The sequence below is a fragment of the Xyrauchen texanus genome, chromosome 33 (genome assembly GCF_025860055.1).
Source record: "Xyrauchen texanus isolate HMW12.3.18 chromosome 33, RBS_HiC_50CHRs, whole genome shotgun sequence".
NCBI classification, from domain to species: domain Eukaryota; kingdom Metazoa; phylum Chordata; class Actinopteri; order Cypriniformes; family Catostomidae; genus Xyrauchen; species Xyrauchen texanus.
The window spans coordinates 21,943,213-21,962,871 of NC_068308.1; the positions used below are offsets into that span (position 1 = coordinate 21,943,213).

Consider the following 19,659-nt stretch of genomic DNA (forward strand, 5'->3'; position numbering starts at 1 on the left):
AAGTTGAATTACTGAAATTAATGAACTTTTGCACGATATTCAAATTTTTCGAGTTTCACCTGTATGTTGAATTTAAGCAGAAAACCATAAACTTTTCTAGGAAAAGTGTTTTAGAAAGCAATCTAACTACATTTTATAGAAGTAATTAGTAATTTTAATGACCTTTTAAAAACTTATTTTTATGAACTTGCACAAAACTGCATACACTGATGAGCCAAAACATTATGACCACCTGTCACATTTGTAGCAGAGATGAGGACCCAAACGCAGAGTGAAAAAACAAAAATACATTACAAAAGGACAGACCGAAACAGAACTAGACAGGAAGTCAGGAGGATCCAGACACCACACTCCAGACATGAAACACAAAACTGAAGAGCACGTGGCAGGGAATAAAAAAAAGGCTGCACGCTCACACAAAGACGGACATGAGCGGACTGTCAGTCTGGGTCAGACCAAAACCCAGACTGACAGAGTGACAGGACCATGACACCAGCTGCCTAAAATGCTGTTGGTCCTCCGCATGCCACAAAAAGTGCGCCGACCTGCCGAGGCATGAACTCTACAAGACCCCCGAAAGTGTCCTGTGGTATCTGGCACCAAGACATTAACAGCAGATCGTTCAAGTCCTGTAAGCTGTGAGGTGGAGCTGCTATGGCTCAAAATTGTTGGTCCAGCACATCCTACAGATGCTCAATCAGGGCAACGCCTTAAGCTCTTCAGCATGTTCCTCAAACCATTCCCAAACAATGTGTGCAGTGTGGCATGGCATATTATCCTGCTGAAAGAGGCAAATGCCATCAGCGAATACCATTGCCATGAAGGGGTGTACCTGGTCTTCAACTATGTTTAGGGAGGTGGCACATGACATTGACATCCAAATGAATGGCCAGACCCAGGGTTTCCCAGCAGAACATTGCCCAGAGCAACACACTCCCTCCACCGGCATGTCGTCTTCCCACAGTGCATTCTAGTGCCATCACTTCCCATAAAAGGCACACATGTACATGTACATGGCCATACACGTGATGTAAAAGAAAACTGGACTCATCGGACCAGGCGACCTTCTTCCACTGTTCCAAGGTCCAGTTCTGACATTCACGTGCCCATTGTAGGCACTTTCAATGATGGACAGGGGTCATCATGGACACTGACCACTCTGTGGCCACGCAGCCGTATACGCAGTTATACGTGTTGTGACACATTCCTCACATAAACATCATTCAAATTTTCTGTGACTTGTGACACAGAAGACCTTCTGTCGGTTCGGACCAGACGGGATAGCCTTCGTTACCTTTGTGCATCGATGAGCCTTGGGCGCCCAACACCCTGTCGTCAGTTTATGGTTTGTCCGTCCTCTGACATCTGTTGGTAGGTATTCCCCACTGCTGACCCAGAGCACCCCACAAGCCTTGCTGTTTCAGAGATGCTCTTACCTAGTTGTCTGGCCATACCAATTTGTCCCTTGTCAAAGTCGCTTAGGTCTATACTCCTGCCCATTTATCCTGCATTCAACACACTGACTATGAGTACTGTCTGTTCGCTTACTAGGGACGTGCAAGTCTACTAGTAGACTAAACGGTTCTGATGCTGATTGTTGTCACTAGATTTACTAGTCGGTTAATATTTCCTTCTATTAAACTGATCAACATTTTTACACATTTAAGGTTTGGCTTTATATTTTTACAGAAGCTGTGCTTAAATTACTGTCATATTAAGATGACATATTTTAAATAGAACTAATCATGCAAACATTATAAAAAAAAAAATATGATATCTGGAGTAGATACAAAGTTTCATTACACCTCAGGCTGTGTGTGCTTCTTCCCTCTCTCACTCGTGGCGCGTGCAGGAAAATGTCCTCTCACTAGACAAGCAAACTCAGCAAAGTAATTATGAAATCACTTTGGAAGTGATGTGGGAACCGGATTTCCAAACATTTGGAAGTCCCTATTGATGTTTTCACATTTGAGTCTTCTTTAAATCTGTGCTTTAAATCTTGTTTGATATTTTTCTGCTGTGCAGGCTTTCAAGCGCAGGATAGCTGCCTCAGGTGACCATGTTGGTGTGTTAATTTTGCTCATCAAAAAATGTATGCTTTTGAGAAAGTTGCCTAGAGGCTAGGTATGCAATTTTTTAAATCTGCTGATTAAGACAAGGTGCCGACTGCTTAACAGCTTTTCTTTTATTCTGTGTGCACGTCACGTTTAGAATACATTAGGTTTATTCTCTCGAAGATTTGGCTTACCCTACCTGTTAATTATTGTTAAATTAATAATTAATAATATAATCATTAATATGTTAAGTCACTTTTACTTGGTGAATTCCATTTAGAACAGGCTGGGTTGCTCTATTGGTCCTGCACTATTCATTAAATTGATATTAATAAATATGCCTGTTAAATATTCGCTAATGTTGATTCAGTCAATGCGTGTCATGATCTATATTTAATGTACAATGACCATAATGCAAGGTGAGCACGTCACAGATAAATGCCCCTTTTAAGAGGAATTTAGTGTCAGATTTGGAATAAATTATTTTAAATGAGTCACAAAAAATATATATTATATATATTTTTACAAAAAAATATATATTTTTTGTATTGTTTTCTGAATGTTGGTTTATTTTTTGACTAGTAAACTTAAAATTTTTTGTTTAAAGGTCAGTGAATTTAGTCATTCAGCACATACCTATCGCTTTCCATCTAATCTACCCAGACCTTGATATATGGCCTTTATAAGAGACGATGTACGTTATTCGCTTCACTTGTGAGTGGTCATAATGTTTTGGCTGATCGGTGTATAGGCAGGAAATTACTTGGCTTGACTGATGGGCAGAAAACTGCAAAGGTCTTACCCTTATTTGTGTCTCCAAACAAGCACTAGTGTTCTAATTGTGAGTATAATGTAATACGTCAGTAACTTTATGGATTAAACATATACTGTATATGTCTGCATTCCATCCCAGACACATGCAGTAACCCTGACAAATGCACATGTGCAGACACAAAAAATACACATCTCTCTCAAGAGTGTATATATGCACAGATATATGCATATGTTGACTCTGGAGCATACAGAGCCCAGACGCTGAATGCAGAAGGATTGTATTACATAGGGAATTTATTTTGGATGCAGAATATGGATTATAAAGAATCAGAATCAGACACCATCTTTTTTTAAGAGACTTCACACACACATTAATATGGGTGCTTGGTGCTAAAATGGAAAATGTACAGTAGTAATGCAGAACTGCCAGCAACTGGAACTCCAACAAATACATATTAAGCAACAGAAGGGCAATTTCCATCTTAATTTAAATTTATCTGTCTTTCAATGTCTGCAATAAACTGATAAGGCACTCTGTGACTGACTGTTTTTGGAAAGCTTAGTATGGTTAGAGGGAAAGTGATTCCATGATTGTTCTTGCAAAGTTTATAAACTGAAATTAAAGAGGAAATAAGCTTTTATCAACACACCTTCAGAGTTCTGCGGTACCCCTCTATTCAGAACTTGCCAGCATTTCCAATGATGTGAGAAATTAATGACTTAATGTTACTACATAACCTGCCCATAAACATACCACCTCATAGTCTTGGTTTAAAATTCTTAATCTTAGTTTGAGGACATATTTTAACATTAAAAATCTAATAATTAATGCTTATCTTTTTGAAATTACAAGATAGCTTTTATAAAAGTCAAATTATTTAAATATATGAATAGCAAAGAAGCCACAAATATGATTAGTAAATGATATAGCTTTATTTCAAAGAGAAATGAAAAACGTTGCTGGAGTGGCTTTAAAGCATAACAAAAATAGAAATGGTGTGTCTGTCAAGTGAATGCCTGACACCGCATCAGGCTCTTTCAGTGTATACAGTTTTATTGATCCTAATGTGCATGAGCTAGCTTTGTTTTGCATCAACACAGCTAGACTGAGTACTTTTTCTGAAAACTTTGTGGTGATAACATTGTCCAAATCTTACAAACCTGCATTAAATGGGGCCTGACTGGGCACCAGCTCTGGCACAGGTACAATTTGCCACCAAAATGGCGACGATTCTCGTGCCGAGATGTTTCTCTGTGTTTGGTCTTGTGGCCTCGAGACCAAGACATATTTGCTCCCTCCACTGATGCTTTTGCTTGGGTCTCTTATGTACCCTGTCCTCTCTTTAAAATTTTCAATTTGTTTATGATTTGGTTAATCCTCCAATTGAAGCCAGTGGGCTTTATTTTTTTATCCTCGTAGACATTTTTACCTTTGCCATCTCTCTAGTTTATCCCGTAAAAGACCATATCGCAAATAGAGTGCTCGTTTCCTGAACACTTTGATGTCTGACATTTTTGTGTTTTTTTTTATTATTGTAGTTATGGAGTGAAAAAGTACTCCTTACTGCAGACAGTAGCTACTGTTGTTCTTTGTAAAACTACCTGGTGACAGAATAATATCGTTCCCTCCGATGTAATTAGTTCCTTTGCTGAGACAAGCAAGCTTTAGGAGCCGGTGTGGAACTAGATTTTCTGCCCCGGAGTGGCATTTACAGTAGTGGAAACACGAGGAACAGTCCGAAAATTCACATCGTATCGGTGGAAAAGGGCTATAAGAGCTCAGTGTAAAAGCTCTGAGGTCGCTCCATTATGCCAACAGCATTCCTTCAGCAAGCCTGAAATCTCAGACAAATAGTGTAGGATTAGAGATGGGAGGCCTAAAACCGGCACCTCCTTTGAGTGCTCCAGAGAGGTCACCTTTCACCCAGCACTCCACAGATGCATGCTGTTCTTTCCCCTGGAAGGCTGGATACAGGAGTTTAAGCTGAATCTGGTTTCCTCTAGTAATAACAAATACATAAAGTCACAGAGGTGAAAACCACAGGCATTACCAGCTGATCTCACTGCTGGGTTGGGCTTATGAGCAGAGCCTCGCAAAAAGGAGGATTATAGGTGTTATAGGTGTTGGATGTGGGACCACTAATGGAGTAAGAGAGTGTGTGCATGTATGAGAACACCCTATCATGATCTCTCAGTGCGGGCATGAGTAGGGTTGGACTGGGAAGAGAAATCGGCCCTGGGTCTTACATGGCAACTGGCCCAAAAGTTGTGTGTGGGGGGGGTCCTTTTCTGCATACCGCTGCGCAGTTTTATCGCGGACCATTTGTCACATTTTGCGGCCGACCCACTAGAAAATGCACGGTATGCCAGCCCGCCAGTCCAGCCCAGGGCATGTGTAAGTAAGGGCACATAGGGGAACAGAACAGTACAGTGCACCTTACAATCACAGACAATAATAACACCAAAGTGAAAAATCAGACTACACTTTAAAGTAAAGGAGAGACCTGGGGTAAGAGCCATTTATTTCCCACTAGAAATTATTTGCAGAAAAGTTGCTAATTACCTTTGTCTTCCTGCATCTATCTTATTCATCCCATAGAGACACACACTGACGACAAAGTACTGCTTTCCACCCAAGCCAGGTGGAAATTGCAGGTTGTGTCAGATTTACTATTATGCTCTCTTTAGTGGCAGTTTGTCAGAAGACCAAATCGGAACGGGACGTGTGAAACCCTGCTTTAATTGCATGGAGAGCACAGGGCTTTGGTTCCCACTCCGATCTGTCTGTCCTGTCTGTCAGACGTCCTCTGCCTCTGTACTAGTTATACTAATATACAGAGAACTTCTGGACCACAGGCCAGTTCAGTCCAAGGCCCTTAAACAGTGTACAGTGGGACATAGGTTCAGTCTTGGCCAGTCATGTCTTGAGACTAGGGATCTGCACTAGTAATCAAGAACAATACATTCTACACCAGCTAGTAGAGTATTAAAAAAAAAAAAAAAAAAGCAACTTGAATATCGCAAATTGACTTTGCTTTGCATATTTGACAGAATTATAAAGTTGAATTATACTATACTTTCCCACTGAATCTCAATTCTCTATATCAAATCTAGCAGTTACAATTGAGTCCACTGGGGGGAGGGCACTGTGGATGTGTATCGTCGAAGTGTTGGATGAGAGAAAAGGAGACATAATGGTGTCTGTGCTTTCAAGCGAAGCAAAGTATGGCAATACTTTTAATATTTTGATTCTTAATGAATTCTACTCTATTGCTATTAATTTCTTGTTGCAGTCATGCAAACCAATGGATGAGGTTCTATTTTTATGATGAAAAGAAAATGTCTAGCGGTATGAGAAACTCGAAAGCTTATCAGACAGGCATGTGTTTGTGCGTTAAATCTTTGAACATGGATAGAGCACATTTTTTAAAAAGTCAACTTTCACCACCTGTTTTTTTAATAAACATGATAATGTGATAGCTTTTATGTATACTCACGAGTGTATATATGTGCATTACACAAATGCTGTTAGTATTGGTTTCTATGTAAGCTCTGGTTGGTTAAAAAAAATTAAGGGGTTTTACAAGTAGGAGAGTAAAAGTAAACCAGAGAATGAAGAAGAAATTAAGGTAAAGGAGATAGACGGTCCTGTCTAAGAAGATTAAACAGTGTATATCTCATTTACATAGTTTAACAGTCTCCCAATCAGTCCTCTTTGACAATGTATATACTATAATCCCTTCAAACTAGACAATTAGCATTATAAAGATTCAATTAAACCACTTGTGTTGAAAGAGAGCAAAAAAGAGAGTATAAAGAAAAAAATAATTAATTCCAAACAGGTTGTTGATCAGTATTTACTAAAAATGTATGTTTAATGTCAAAATGGCATAAATTCTCTTTCAAATCAGAAATGGTTCACATTCAATAAAAATGACGTTTCCTTAAAGGGTCTACATAGAGTCTGATTGGATGTGCCTTTATAGCATCATGTCTTCTACAACCAAAAGAAAAAGGCTCTTAACTCTTCTGAAACAACATCAGAGTAATGAAAGGTGTGTGTGTGTGTGACAGAGAGAGAGAGAGGCAGATTGTAAGACAGATAAATGGACTTAGTGACGTAGTATGTTACGCCACACGTCTTACCGAATAGCTTATGTCTGAAATTTCCACTCAGAAGCGCACACACACACACACACACACACACACACACACACACACACACACACACACACACACACACACACACACACACACACACACACACACAAAAACTCACCTTTACCAATGAGTGTAGACTCCTCTTTCCGAACATAGTGCATAGAAAGGAGCGGTCATCTGCGCTCTCAATGTGAGGCTGCAGCTGAGATGGCAGCACAGACAACAGCTCATACAAACCTGCAAAAGAAATACAGGAAACACATTACACACCCAGACACACACATGCAATATCCAAAGGAAACATAAAGACAGAAAAAAATACCTTTTGTATGTCAAATCGGTTATAGAGATGATTCACCATTGAAAAATTCTGACATGGTGTGACATTATTAAACTTCAGTATGCACTCCAAAAATAAGAATAACCAAAACAAAGAAAACATCATGGTTCAAATTAGCATGCTCACTGGGTCAGACTAAGGGGAAAAAATGGCCCTCTCCCAGGCAGCACCTCACTTCCTCCCTTTGTCTGGGTTACTTCCTGTTTTTCCAGGAATTGCAACTGGAATTGTGAATCAAATCCAACGGCTTGCTTTTAAGGCTGTCAATTGTATGCATTAATTCAAAATGGGTAATTGTAAAAAAAAAAAAAAAAAGGAATTTGCAAACGTAAGCTTGAATTACCACCTTCATGTTTTTGTGACACTCAGTCATCAGGGAGCAGTGAGCCCAGCTCTGGCTGAACATGCAACGCACAGCATATTTGGCTGGAAAGAGCTGAATGCAAGGGTCATGAGAAATGTTTTTTAAAGTTTCAAACTACATTTCATTTGGCAGCATCCTAAAAATGCAGTGGTTATAGCTAAAGATGCTGCAAACCATAAATTCGATGTGAAGAACATTCAAGTAAAACAGAATTATTACTCTATTATTATTTAATTATTACCACTTTGCTTCTGCCATGACACACACCCAACCTCCAAAGGTCAGATCTCAAAGAAAATCCACAATATGCTGAGAGAGGCTGGACTGAGGGCTTGTAGGCCTGTTCTAAGGCAGGTCCTTAACAGACATCACTGTCAACAATGTCGCCTATGGGCACAAACCCACCTTCGCTGGACAAGACAGGACTGGATTGTTGTCATTGCAGCCAATTTCAATGGTGTGCGTTACAGGGAAGTCATCCTCCTCCCTCATGTGGTACCCTTCCTGCAGGCTCATCCTGACATGACCCTCCTGCATGATAATACCACCAGCCATACTGCTCATTCTGTGCATGATTTCCTGCAAGACACGAATGTCAGTGTTTTGCCATGGCCAGCGAAGAACCCAGATCTCAATCCAATTGAGCATGTCTGGGACCTTTTGGATCAGAGGGAACTGTCTGGGAACTTGCAAGTGCCTTGGTGGAAGAGTGGGGTAACATCTCACAGCAAGAACTGGCAAATCCGGTGCAGTTATGAGGAGGAGATGCACTGCATTACTTAATGCAGCTGGTGGCCACAACAGATATGGACTGTAACTTTTGACCCACCCGCATCAGTCTTAGTTGTTGAATCATTTTATGTTCATACAAATATTTACACATGTTAAATTTGCTGAAAATAAAAGCAGTTGAAAGTGAGTGGACGATTCTACTGAGTTTATGTTGTGATACTTATGACTTGCAACCTGCTTCAGTAAATGTTAAAATCACCCCCTTGTGGTTTCCTAACACTTTTATACCAGACATTCAGAAGAAGCCCAACTGAGTGAACTGGAAAGCATACAAATTAGGCTTCTAATTTAAATGTCACAATAATATATAGATGCCTCAAAAACATATTGATACAATAACGTGCAGATCAATAAGCGATTTATACAGTTGAAGTCAGAAGTTTACATACACTTAGGTTGAAGTCACTAAAACTAATTTTTTAACCACTCCAGAGATTTAATATTAGCAAACTAATGTTTTGGCAAGTTGTTTAAGACACCTACTTAGTGCATGACAAAAGCAGTTTTTCCAACAATTGTTTACAGACAGATAGTTTCACTTTAAATCGACTATATCGCAATTCCAGTGGGTCAGAAGTTTACATACACTGAGATAACTGTGCCTTTAAGCAGCTTGGAAAATTCCAAAAAATTATGTCAAACCTTTAGGCAGTTAGCCAATTAGCTTCTGATAGGAGGTGTATTGAATTGGAGGTGTACCTGTGGATTTATTTTAAGGCCTACCTTAAAACTCAGTGCCTCTTTGCTTGACATCATGGGAAAATCAAAAGAAATCAGCAAAGACCTCAGGAAAACAATGGTGTACCTCCACAATTTGGTTCAATCTTGGGAGCAATTTCCAAATGCCTGAAGTTACCACGTTCATCTGTATAAATAATAGTACGCAAGTATAAATGCCACGGGACCATGCAGCGATCATACCGCTCAGGAAGGAGATGCATTCCGACTCCTAGAAGTGAACGTTGTTTTGTGCAAAAAGTCCAAATCAATCCCAGAAAAACATCAAAGGACCTTGTGAAGATGCTGGATGAAACAGGTAGACAAGTTTCTATATCCACAGTAAAACGAGTCCTATATCGAAATAACTTGAAAGGCTGCTCATCAATGAAGAAATTCCAAAACCACTATAATAAAGCCAAACAACAGTTTGCAAGTGCACACTGGGACAAAGATCTTACTTTTTGGAGAAATGTCCTCTGGTTTGATGAAACAAAAATTTTACTGTTTGGCCATAATGACCTTCTTTATGTTTTGAGAAAAAAGGGTGAGGCTTGCAAGCCGAAGAACACCATCCCAACCATGAACTGACCTAAAACAGGGAATTTGTTCTGCAATTAAATGTCCGGAATTGTGAAAAACTGAGTTTAAATGTATTTGGCAAAGGTGTATGTAAACTTATTTCAAATGCAGATATTTTATGACATGCCTAAAGAATATCTCTTAAATCTACCTCAGACAGATTGACAAATCGATATGGGTTTTTTAATGGCCGATGCCAATATACAGAATGTAGGGTGGCCGATAGGCCTACACAATGCCGTTATATCACACAATTTAATATAGTAAATAAACATAAAATAAAATGAAAAAACTCTTAAATAGCACTATATTTACTCAATTTTACACAAACAAAAAAATACTACTGTACTTTAAATGGTAAAAAGCAGTTTCTTCAGATTTTTGTTTTGTAAATTTGTAAATTATTTGCACCATGAAATTGTTAATATAGGCATTAGGAAATATTAGGACACACAGTAGTCCAGCAATTGCATGTCCACATTAGCAATCACATTTACTAAAAAAATATTGAATCAAACCAATCGTACATAGCGGATAGCGAATATGACTTATTGAATATGAATTCACATTTACTTACAGCACACGTGATGCACTTTTACCTTGGGCTGCATCCGAAAACATAGACAGCTGACTTGCTACTTGGCTGCCTAATAAGTAATTGCTTAACTGACAGCTGTTTTGAAAGAATGGAACTTAAGTAAACTGGTCTCCGAACAGTTTAAAAAGCACCTTATTTCATAATACCTCTGTATACAGACTCAGGAGGCAGCATTTTCCTGATTTCGATGCAGCCTTGAAGTTGCACTCACACGCTCGTGCAGATCCAGTACAAGCAACGATCTCCTGACAGTTTAAACAGCCTGGATCACCTGTTTGGATTGGCACAGCATGACCATCATGATTTGTGAATCAGAGGAACTTTTGATCCAGATCCTAACGTTTTTGATTCTGGCTGATAGAATACGCGCTTCAGAGGAAGATATTAGATGAGTGCTCAACGGGAACAAAACAGTGGATTTCCATGAATTACATCTGTTTAAACGAAATATCTGCATATTTGCAGAAAAACAAATATGTGCGTCCAAGGAAGATATATTAGCTCTCCAGAATGCTGGATCTGCAGATGTTGTGTTATTACATCTGTTTAAAAAAGATGTGTGCATATTTGCAGATGGTATATCATATTAGTTTTAATGATATTTGCATTTTTCTCATTAGACAAGACAGTTAAATTTACAGGGAACTGTTGATGAAAGAGAGGGAGAATGAAACAGGTAAGCACGGTAACATTATGAGCTCAAAATAGTCAATAATTTGGTATTCAAATATTTATGCTAATAAAAATATATTCAAATATTCTATTATTTAAATGAAGGTAATTAATGAGAAAGAAACATTGTAAAATTACTTTCTTAGTCATAAAGATAGCATCACCATTAAAAAAAAAAACAAGCTTCTAATTACATCCAAAACAAGCTTTTATTATGTCCTGTTTTTTTGTTGAAAATATTTAAACAAGCAATGCGTGAAAACAAAAAGTACATAATGAAAGCATTTAAGCTCATGTGAGGCGAAGAAAAACAAACTGTTAATAAAGTAGACTGACGCAATTAACCCTCAGGCGGACTATAAACACTCAGCATTTAATAGTTATGTTTATATTGTATTTCATGTCATGTTTTTGTTCAGATAAACAAGCATATCCACATGCTCAGTAAACTATAATAATTTATACACACCAGTTCAATTGATGGAATGTCCCTTCCGCTAGTCTTTCTCGGATGCCATGTTTGTTGTTTACAGAAGTATTGCGGGGATTACATTACAACAGGGACACTGCTTTCAGATGAGTTGCACATATACGGGAGTAAAGAGTACACCGCTTTTCCAGTACATTTAAAAAGGAACCAAGCTTTCTCACAGTAAGCCACATTCTCGCAATAACCTGCGTTTGGTGTCCATCTAAACATACTGACAGAACAGTTTACTCATCAAATGTGATCAACGTGTTTCCACACTCAACAGCGCCACCCAGTGCATACTATTATAACTGTGAGTTTTAGTTTGTGTGTTCAGCATGCATCTCACTCTATATATGTATGACCAGCAAAGCAAAACTTTGCGAAATTCGTATAGTATTTTTACTTTTTGAATACTTATTGCAAAACGAATACTCAAGTATTCGACTACTCGTGCACATCCCTAGCTCAAACGTGTGTACCACGGCTCTGACATGTGGACCGTTTAAACGGCACTGTGTTGCACCCCAGTCTATTACTGAAATAAAATTATGGCACGTAACAACAAAACGAACCGTGACTGGTCGTTTACAAGTCTCAGTCGCTTCATATGCAAGCAAGCAATTCTCAGCGCCCTCAAGAAACAAATCGGACAAATGGAAAAATGTATCGGCCGATGCAGATAATTAAAAAAGCAAGAATATCAGCCAATTTATCGGCCACACCGACATATCGGTTGACCACTAAAAACAAACAATATATTGACTTCTGAAGCCCTTTCTTCTTTTGTCTAATCCAGTGCTTCTCAAACGTTTTAGGCCAAGTACCTCTTTCGATCAAATCATAACATTCAAGTACCACCTAGTCACCATCAATGTATACTCAAATATTTTTTTTCAGAATTCGGCAGATATAAATTTTTACGTAGATTTAAGGAATGTGAGCAACATACACAATGCCATATTTGATTAATATTTCTGTTGTTTACACAGTCAGCAAGTGTGTTTCTAAAATCAAACATACAATATTAACATTTAGAAGTTTTGCAATCCAGTTCAAACAAACTACTTAATATATATATATATATATATATATATATAAATTTAGAGCTTGGGCATTGCTAGCTCTCAGCATTTTTCAGCAAATATCGATATAAAAGATTAATTGTGATTAATTGCAATTAATTAACATATCTTGTAATTAACTGACAAACCTACTTGCTACAATTCATATCAATCTGGCCAGTGTTTTATCATCTTATTAATATTTACTGTAATGTCACTTGAGCAGAAAAAGAGATCACGCCAAGATGCGATATTTGTGGATATGTTTTTTTAAATTATTTGTTGACAAAATGTATGGAATTAGGTGGAGTTTCCTTCCTGTATTTCACAACCCTGATCCTCTGATGAATGTTAGTGATGAGATTTTTTAATCAATTCAACCTACTCTCTCTTGGATATCAAAGCCATTATTTGTTATTTGAAGCCATCTGCAGAATACATTTTTTCACATTTATTTATTTAATTTTTTTAAATCATAGTTTTGGGGGTGAAAATGAAAATTTTATGAAAATCTCCTTTTATTCATTCAATTTTTCATTTTCATTCAAGTTTTACTCTGACGAAAATGACACAATTTTAGTCAACGAAAATTATTTATTTTAGTTGATGATAACATACAAAGTGTTTGTCAAACTGTAAAAGACCACATTTTAATCAAATATACAAACATATAGAAACAAATTTATAAACATTTTCTATTGTGAAAATATATCAAACATATAAATATGCACACTGTCCTTGTTGTGGAAAAACCTGAGCTCCTAAAATGATAATAGACTGAATAGCTACTTTTTAGAAGTTAGCCAAATGCATTCTGAAAACTTAATTCTTTAGAGACTTATTAATTTTCTGTAAAAAGTTATTATATTGCATGTACCGTTTTTTTTTTTTCGGAAACAGTGTATTCACAACTCAAGTTGCGCAATACAAATTACGCATGTTCTAACTAGCACATAATTATTTTTTATTTGATTTTTTTTTTCTCCCCTTTCTCTCCAATTTGGAAAGCCCAATTCCCAATGGTGGTGTTGTGATTCACCTCAATCCGGGTGGCAGAGGACAAATCTCAGTTGCCTCCGCGTTCAAGACAGTCAACCTGCGCATCTTATCACGTGGCTTGTAGAGCGTGTTACCATGGAGACGTTGCGCGTGTGGATAATTTAGTTTAAGTTCACCTGTTCATTCACTTCACTGCACAGATGCAAGTTGTTATATTACATAAACAGTATGTTGTGGCTATAGTGATAAAACTCATGAAGAATGTGTATGAATGAAGCATTTACCCCGCTTTGAAGCGGTTCATTATGCCAGTGTTCAGCGCATTCAACTCACACAGCTCAAGCTGAGAAATCCCTATCATACTGGAATAATGTATTACATTAATACATGTCTAACAAAAAAAACAGCTGCATCAGAACAGCCAGTTCAAACGGCAACAGCTTTTAAATTTTGTTCCATTATTTGTGTGACTATTTGAATGTAGGTAACATATAAATAAAGCTATTGTAAAGTTGAAAAGACTGTTTTTAGTAGCCATTTCATTATTACAACTGCTTCCACCCCTCTCTCCTTGTAAACAGCAAGAAACATTTAAATGAGTGCAACGTTCGATTTTTCAGAGAAACAGTAAATCTGTAAATGTTAAGATAAACACTGAGGTTAACTGAAGTGGCACTAGCCCGTGTGTATTCTGCAGAAGCAATGGAATGCGTCCGAACGTGTTTTATAAGGTTTCTGGTGTTTCCCCCTTTGACTTGAAATCTCTGTAGACATTCATGGCAGATGGGATTTCCCGGCCTCATCAGGCAAAACCCCAAATAATTAAAAATTTTGGTAAGTGAATTGTGTTTTAAAAGCTTCTCACTCTCCAAAGTTTTATTTAAATCCATATTATCCATTGTGGCACCGGCAGTATTTTGAAGCTTCAGAAATCACAATACTACCGGTATACCACGCAACCCTAATTTCTTGTGGTGTCCCTCAGGGATCCATTTTGGGTCCGATTTTTTTCTTTATATTTGCTCCCCCTTGGTATGATTTTTTTTAAATATGGTATATTTAACCACTTTTATGCAGATACACAGATTTATCTCCTCCTGAAACCTGGAGTTAACAGTTCTTTTACTTCTCTATTGTTATGTTTAGAAGAGGTTAAAAGTTGTATTTGTGTGTAGTTTTTGATTCAGCTCTTACATTTTTCAAGCAGATTAAGGCTGTTGTGAAAAGGTGTTTTTATTAACTTAGAGCCAATGCCAACTGAAATTGTTATTTATCTATTAGTGATCTAGAGACAGTTGTACATGCTTTTATCTCCTCCTGCCTGGACTACTGTAATGCCCTTTATCTAGGGCAGGGGTGGGCAACTATTTTGGTAAAGGGGCCACATCGAGCTTTAAGTAGTGCATGGGGGCCACGTTGTATTCCTTTTGAGATACAATGTTCTGCATTGATTTGGTTTTTGTATTTTTTAAGCCCAGAAATAGTTGTGTACTCAATTTTCTGAAGTGTATCTGTGACTAATGGGACTATTCTGCTAATAAATATACATATTCGTCTCTGGCTTGCTTTTGCTTGCATGTCAATAATGCCGAGATCTACTTTTATATTTCATTTAATCACTGAGAAGGTTTACCTGCAAAGTAGCACCAAAAATCACAAGCAGCCTCAAGAAAAAACACAGAGTAGCCGTATAACCCTTTTCCATGAGCAGAATATTGCACAACAGATCACTAAGTTTGTTCAAAGGGGAAAGCCATGCTTGATGGACACGGTGTAGTGATTTTATGTTTGTTTTTATGTTTGTTTTTGTTTTCTTCATTGTTTTTTTTTAAATTTTATTGCTATTTTGAGATGTGATTTTACAGTTGTTTCTATTCCTTTATTATTTTAATGTTCAGAACTTTGGTTCAACAGTGTAGTAATATAGTGCTCTATAAATAAATGAGACTTGAGATGCCATCAATGCATTTTCTATAGTTCTTTTACCCACCGCTCACCATCTGTGCCCAGTAGGGTTGCCACGGTGTACAGTGTTAATGGTTTTACTTGGTTCAAGGGACAATACCGGTGTGAAAATTTAGACCTGAAAAAAGGGAGAAATATTATGAATGGAACTTCCAATATCAATACAATAGCTTAACGAATAGAATAGTTTTAAATTAAGAATAGTTGCCTAAAGAAGAGTTTGTGACCCATGATAAATGAACAAACACATTGAAAGCCAGACGTTCTTTACCAACATATCAAGTTCCACAGGCAGCCAAGTAGACATCTGACAGAAGACATTTAATTGCAGGTAGTGAATATAATGTGCATGGTGGGTTACTGTAAGATGTCTCGGATTTGGAATGACACAATAAATGCTGTTAGAGAAAAGCCATCTATGTGTATGTCTGGCACGCTGTCTGTTCGGAGGCGTGCAGTCTCATGGAACACGTATGTAAAGGGTTCTCACTCTTTCTTTGTCTTCTGAAAATGTTTTTCAAGAATAGTATCATCTATTAGAATGCTGCAAATGGCCTCAGACTATCTCAGCTCAGGAGGTGCTTTCAGTTTGCTTCATTTCCACTGAGCAGATTGTTGCGAGTACAACTCTGCAGGGTCACTTTATATATAGCCTATACATCTGTGATTAAATCAGAAAATAATACAAAAACACATTCACTTCGAACCATGATTTATATTTCAGTGATTATTGTCATTATTGTCACAATCATTGTCATGTTTACATATAGAATTGTTTTTAGATCTTAATTTGTATTGGTCATTCTCTTATGAGAGGTTCTCTCGTATTGCGTAAGCTAGCTTACGCTACGGGAAAGATTAATCTTTTCTGAGAAATTGAAGCCAAAAAATTATCCTTAATTTTGTATTCATTGTCAACGCAGTGCAGCAGCTGCATACCTTGAGCGGGCAAGCTAGCGAGCTCATTGGTTGCTCTGCGGCAACTGCTGCAGCCTATAGACGAACTTGAGTGAACTCGCGTCCAATGAGAGGCGCCCGCGCCATCACTGTATCAAAGCCCGCCAGAATGGGCGTGGCTAGAGTGCATATAAGCGTAAGTTCGTAGGCTGGAACCCTGATTTTCATCTATTCAGCGAAGCTCTTCGCATCTCTGAACTGCAGAAGCCGCGTCACCGTTCGAGGGGCATCTCGCAAGCTTGGACAGCGCTCGAAGAAGCCGGCCGTCTTCGCCACTTTCAGCCATCCTGCGAGCTACGCCATCCGGCGACGTATCCTTTTAGAGCAAGCTAGTTCCTCAGCGAACTTCACAAAAAGAGCAACGGCGTCTATTTAAAGATGCCTCGCACCACCTGCGCCTCATGCGGCGCCCCTCTCAGCGCCGGAGACCGCCACCTCATCTGCGCTCTCTGCCTGGGACTGGAACATGCAGAGCTCGCCCTGCTGACGGCGGATGCGACCTCTGCGAGGAGCTTCCGATGTCGACCCTGCGGGCTCGACTCGAAGCACTCAAGACCGAAGCCGCCGCGCGCCTTTCGTTTCGCCGCGCAGAAAGAAGCGCCCGCTCCCAAAGGCTGCGGAACCGGTGTTAGAAGCGACTACCTCGCGGAGCCTCTCCCTCGAGCCTCGCTTTCACCCTCCCGCCCCCGGGACAGCGCAGTTGCCACCGGCGGCCGCACTGCTGCCATCTCGGATGACGAGGCGGAGGATAAGGGCTGCTGTTCCATCATGGCTTCAGACAGCGAGGAGTGGTCAGGCTCCCAAGCCTCCTCCTCGGCCCAGGAATCCAGCAGGACCCGCGCCGGGTCGAAGAAGAACTAGCGCGCCTACTCACACAGGCCGTCGACCGCCTCGGGCTCGAGTGGTCACCGCCCTCTGAGCAGGCTCCCAACAGACTTCGGCGGCTGCTTTCTTCAGAGCCGTCGCCACGCGGCGCCAGCGGCCGGGCGCTCCCTTCCTGCCGGAACTCCACGCCGAGCTCTCTAAATCGTAGAGCAGCGCCTCTCTCGGCCAGGAACCGATCCCATGTCTCCACCTCTCTCGCTCGGTGGGCCGGCACCACCGAGAGGGGCTACTCTTCCATCCCCCCGGTCGAGGATTCGGTAGCAGCACACCTTTGCCCGCCCTCCGCGAGATGGCGGTCTAAGCCAGTGCTCCCGTCTAAGGCCTGCAGAACTACTTCCGCCTGTGTTGGAACGACGCTGGCCAAGCCGCATCTGCTCTGCATTCCATGGCAGTCTTACAGATCCTCCAAGCGGACCTTCTTCGAGAGTGGGATGAGAAAGGCAGGCACACAGAGGCTGTTTCAGATCTAAGGAGCGCGACGGATCTTGCCCTTCGCGCCACCAAAGCTGTAGCTCAAGCCCTAGGGAAGTGCATGGCTGCGCTGACTGTGACCGAGAGACACCTATGGCTAAAGCTAGCCGACATGGGAGAAGCTGAACGCTCCACGTTCCTCAACGCGCCGCTCTCTCCGTCCGGTCTCTTCAGTTCCGCGGTGAGTGGCATTGTTTCTCGGAAGTCCAGAAAGCCACCCAAGCCATGAATCTCTTCCTGCCTCATCGCGCTAGCTCCTTTGCAGGCCGCCCACGTGACTAGCCTCCTGCACGAGCCTCTTCACAGCGCCCAGCTCAGCAAAGCCAGACTTCTCAGCGTCGACAGGGCAGCCGCCCTAGATCGCGCTCAGACAGCCGCCGCAGACCGCCGCCCCCCCCCGCGGGCCTCGGCCTAAGATTGCGCTGAAACCTGAGCAACGAAGTCCTCCTAGCTTTGTTGAGGAAGCGGCGGCTCACTCCCGCCGTGGCGGACCACCGTCAAAGCTTAGCCCCTGTCAGTCCCCTTCTCTCAGGCTACTGCAGTGGTGGATTCAGCAGCCAACAAGCCAGTGATACTGCCCGCTTGCCTGCACTCAAATGCCGTTTTCACGGCGACCCAAAGGAATCTTGTAAAAAGCAAACATGCCTTATGTGTAGAAAATGTGCCCACAATCCAGTGTTCACCCCTACACACAAGCATTACACTTCCCGTGTCCCTATCAGAGCCCACTCACATAAAGCGGGCACAGCCAGCTCGAGTGTTAGAGTCAATAAACGCGCCCACGAGTCCGTGCGCGCGCCCCTTCTCTGCCCGCTCTGTCCCACGGCTAGCAAACACCTCTCTGTATGTAAGTCCCATGCCCGTGACTATGCTCGCGCATCACTTAACAGATGTGACTCTTTCCCCATTCACCTCAATCGGGAAGTCACTCACAGAACAGCCTGTCCCTGCTGTCTGCGAGCAGTCATGCATAAGCACAGTAAGCGTGCTCACACATTCTGTTCAGCTCGCTGTGTGCGGCAATCAGGGCGACTTGGCCATTCACCCTCTAGCGTTACACTTCAAAGGGTGGAAAGCTATCCCAGGGATATCCAAATGGGTGTTAAGCACAATAAAACAGGGCTATTTGCTACAGTTCGATCGCCAGCCCTCCCGCTTCAGAGCTGGCTCGAAACTACTGTGAACACGGAAGCAGCCTGCATGCTTCGTTCAGAAATAACAAACCTTCTGTGCAAAAGGGCCATAGAGAGAGTGCCACCTTCTCTGAGCGAGTCGGGGTTTCACAGCCGTTATTTTCTTGTCCCCAAGAAAGACGGCGACCTCAGACCAATATTAGATCTCAGGGTTTTGAACAAGGTGCTCGCAAAAGACCTTTCAAAATGCTTACAATCAGGAAACTCCTCGGCGCATGTGCGCCAGGGGACTGGTTTATTTCTCTCGATCTGAAAGATGCCTACTTTCAGATTCAGATAAATCCCGTCACAGGCCATTCTTGAGATTCAGCCTGGCGGCCAGGTTTATCAATACACCGTCCTTCCGTTCGGCCTGTCTTTAGCACCCGTACTTTCACGAAGTGCATGGATCGCGGCTTCGCACCCCTGCTGAGTCAGGGCTTGCGAATTCTGAACTATTTGGACGATTGGCTGATTTTGGCACAGTCACATACGGAGCTTCTGTCTCACAGGACAGTTCTCCTCAGTCATCTGAACAGTTTGGGTCTTGCAGTCAATTGGACCAAGAGCTCACTACAGCCCAGTCAGGCAATTTCCTTCCTTGGAATAGAACTAGACTCCAT

At 40.8% G+C, this 19,659-nt stretch overlaps 1 protein-coding gene across 2 annotated transcripts in view; it reads right to left on the minus strand.

Moving 5' to 3' along the window:
• The window catches only part of LOC127627031 (MAGUK p55 subfamily member 7), a 175,348-nt gene that overhangs the window by 100,305 nt on the left and 55,384 nt on the right, over positions 1 to 19,659 (minus strand). For both annotated transcript variants that reach the window (XM_052103232.1, XM_052103231.1), the window contains one exon: positions 7,108 to 7,226. In XM_052103232.1, the coding sequence (XP_051959192.1) occupies positions 7,108 to 7,226 (119 nt within the window). The remainder of the gene's footprint in view (positions 1 to 7,107; positions 7,227 to 19,659) is intronic.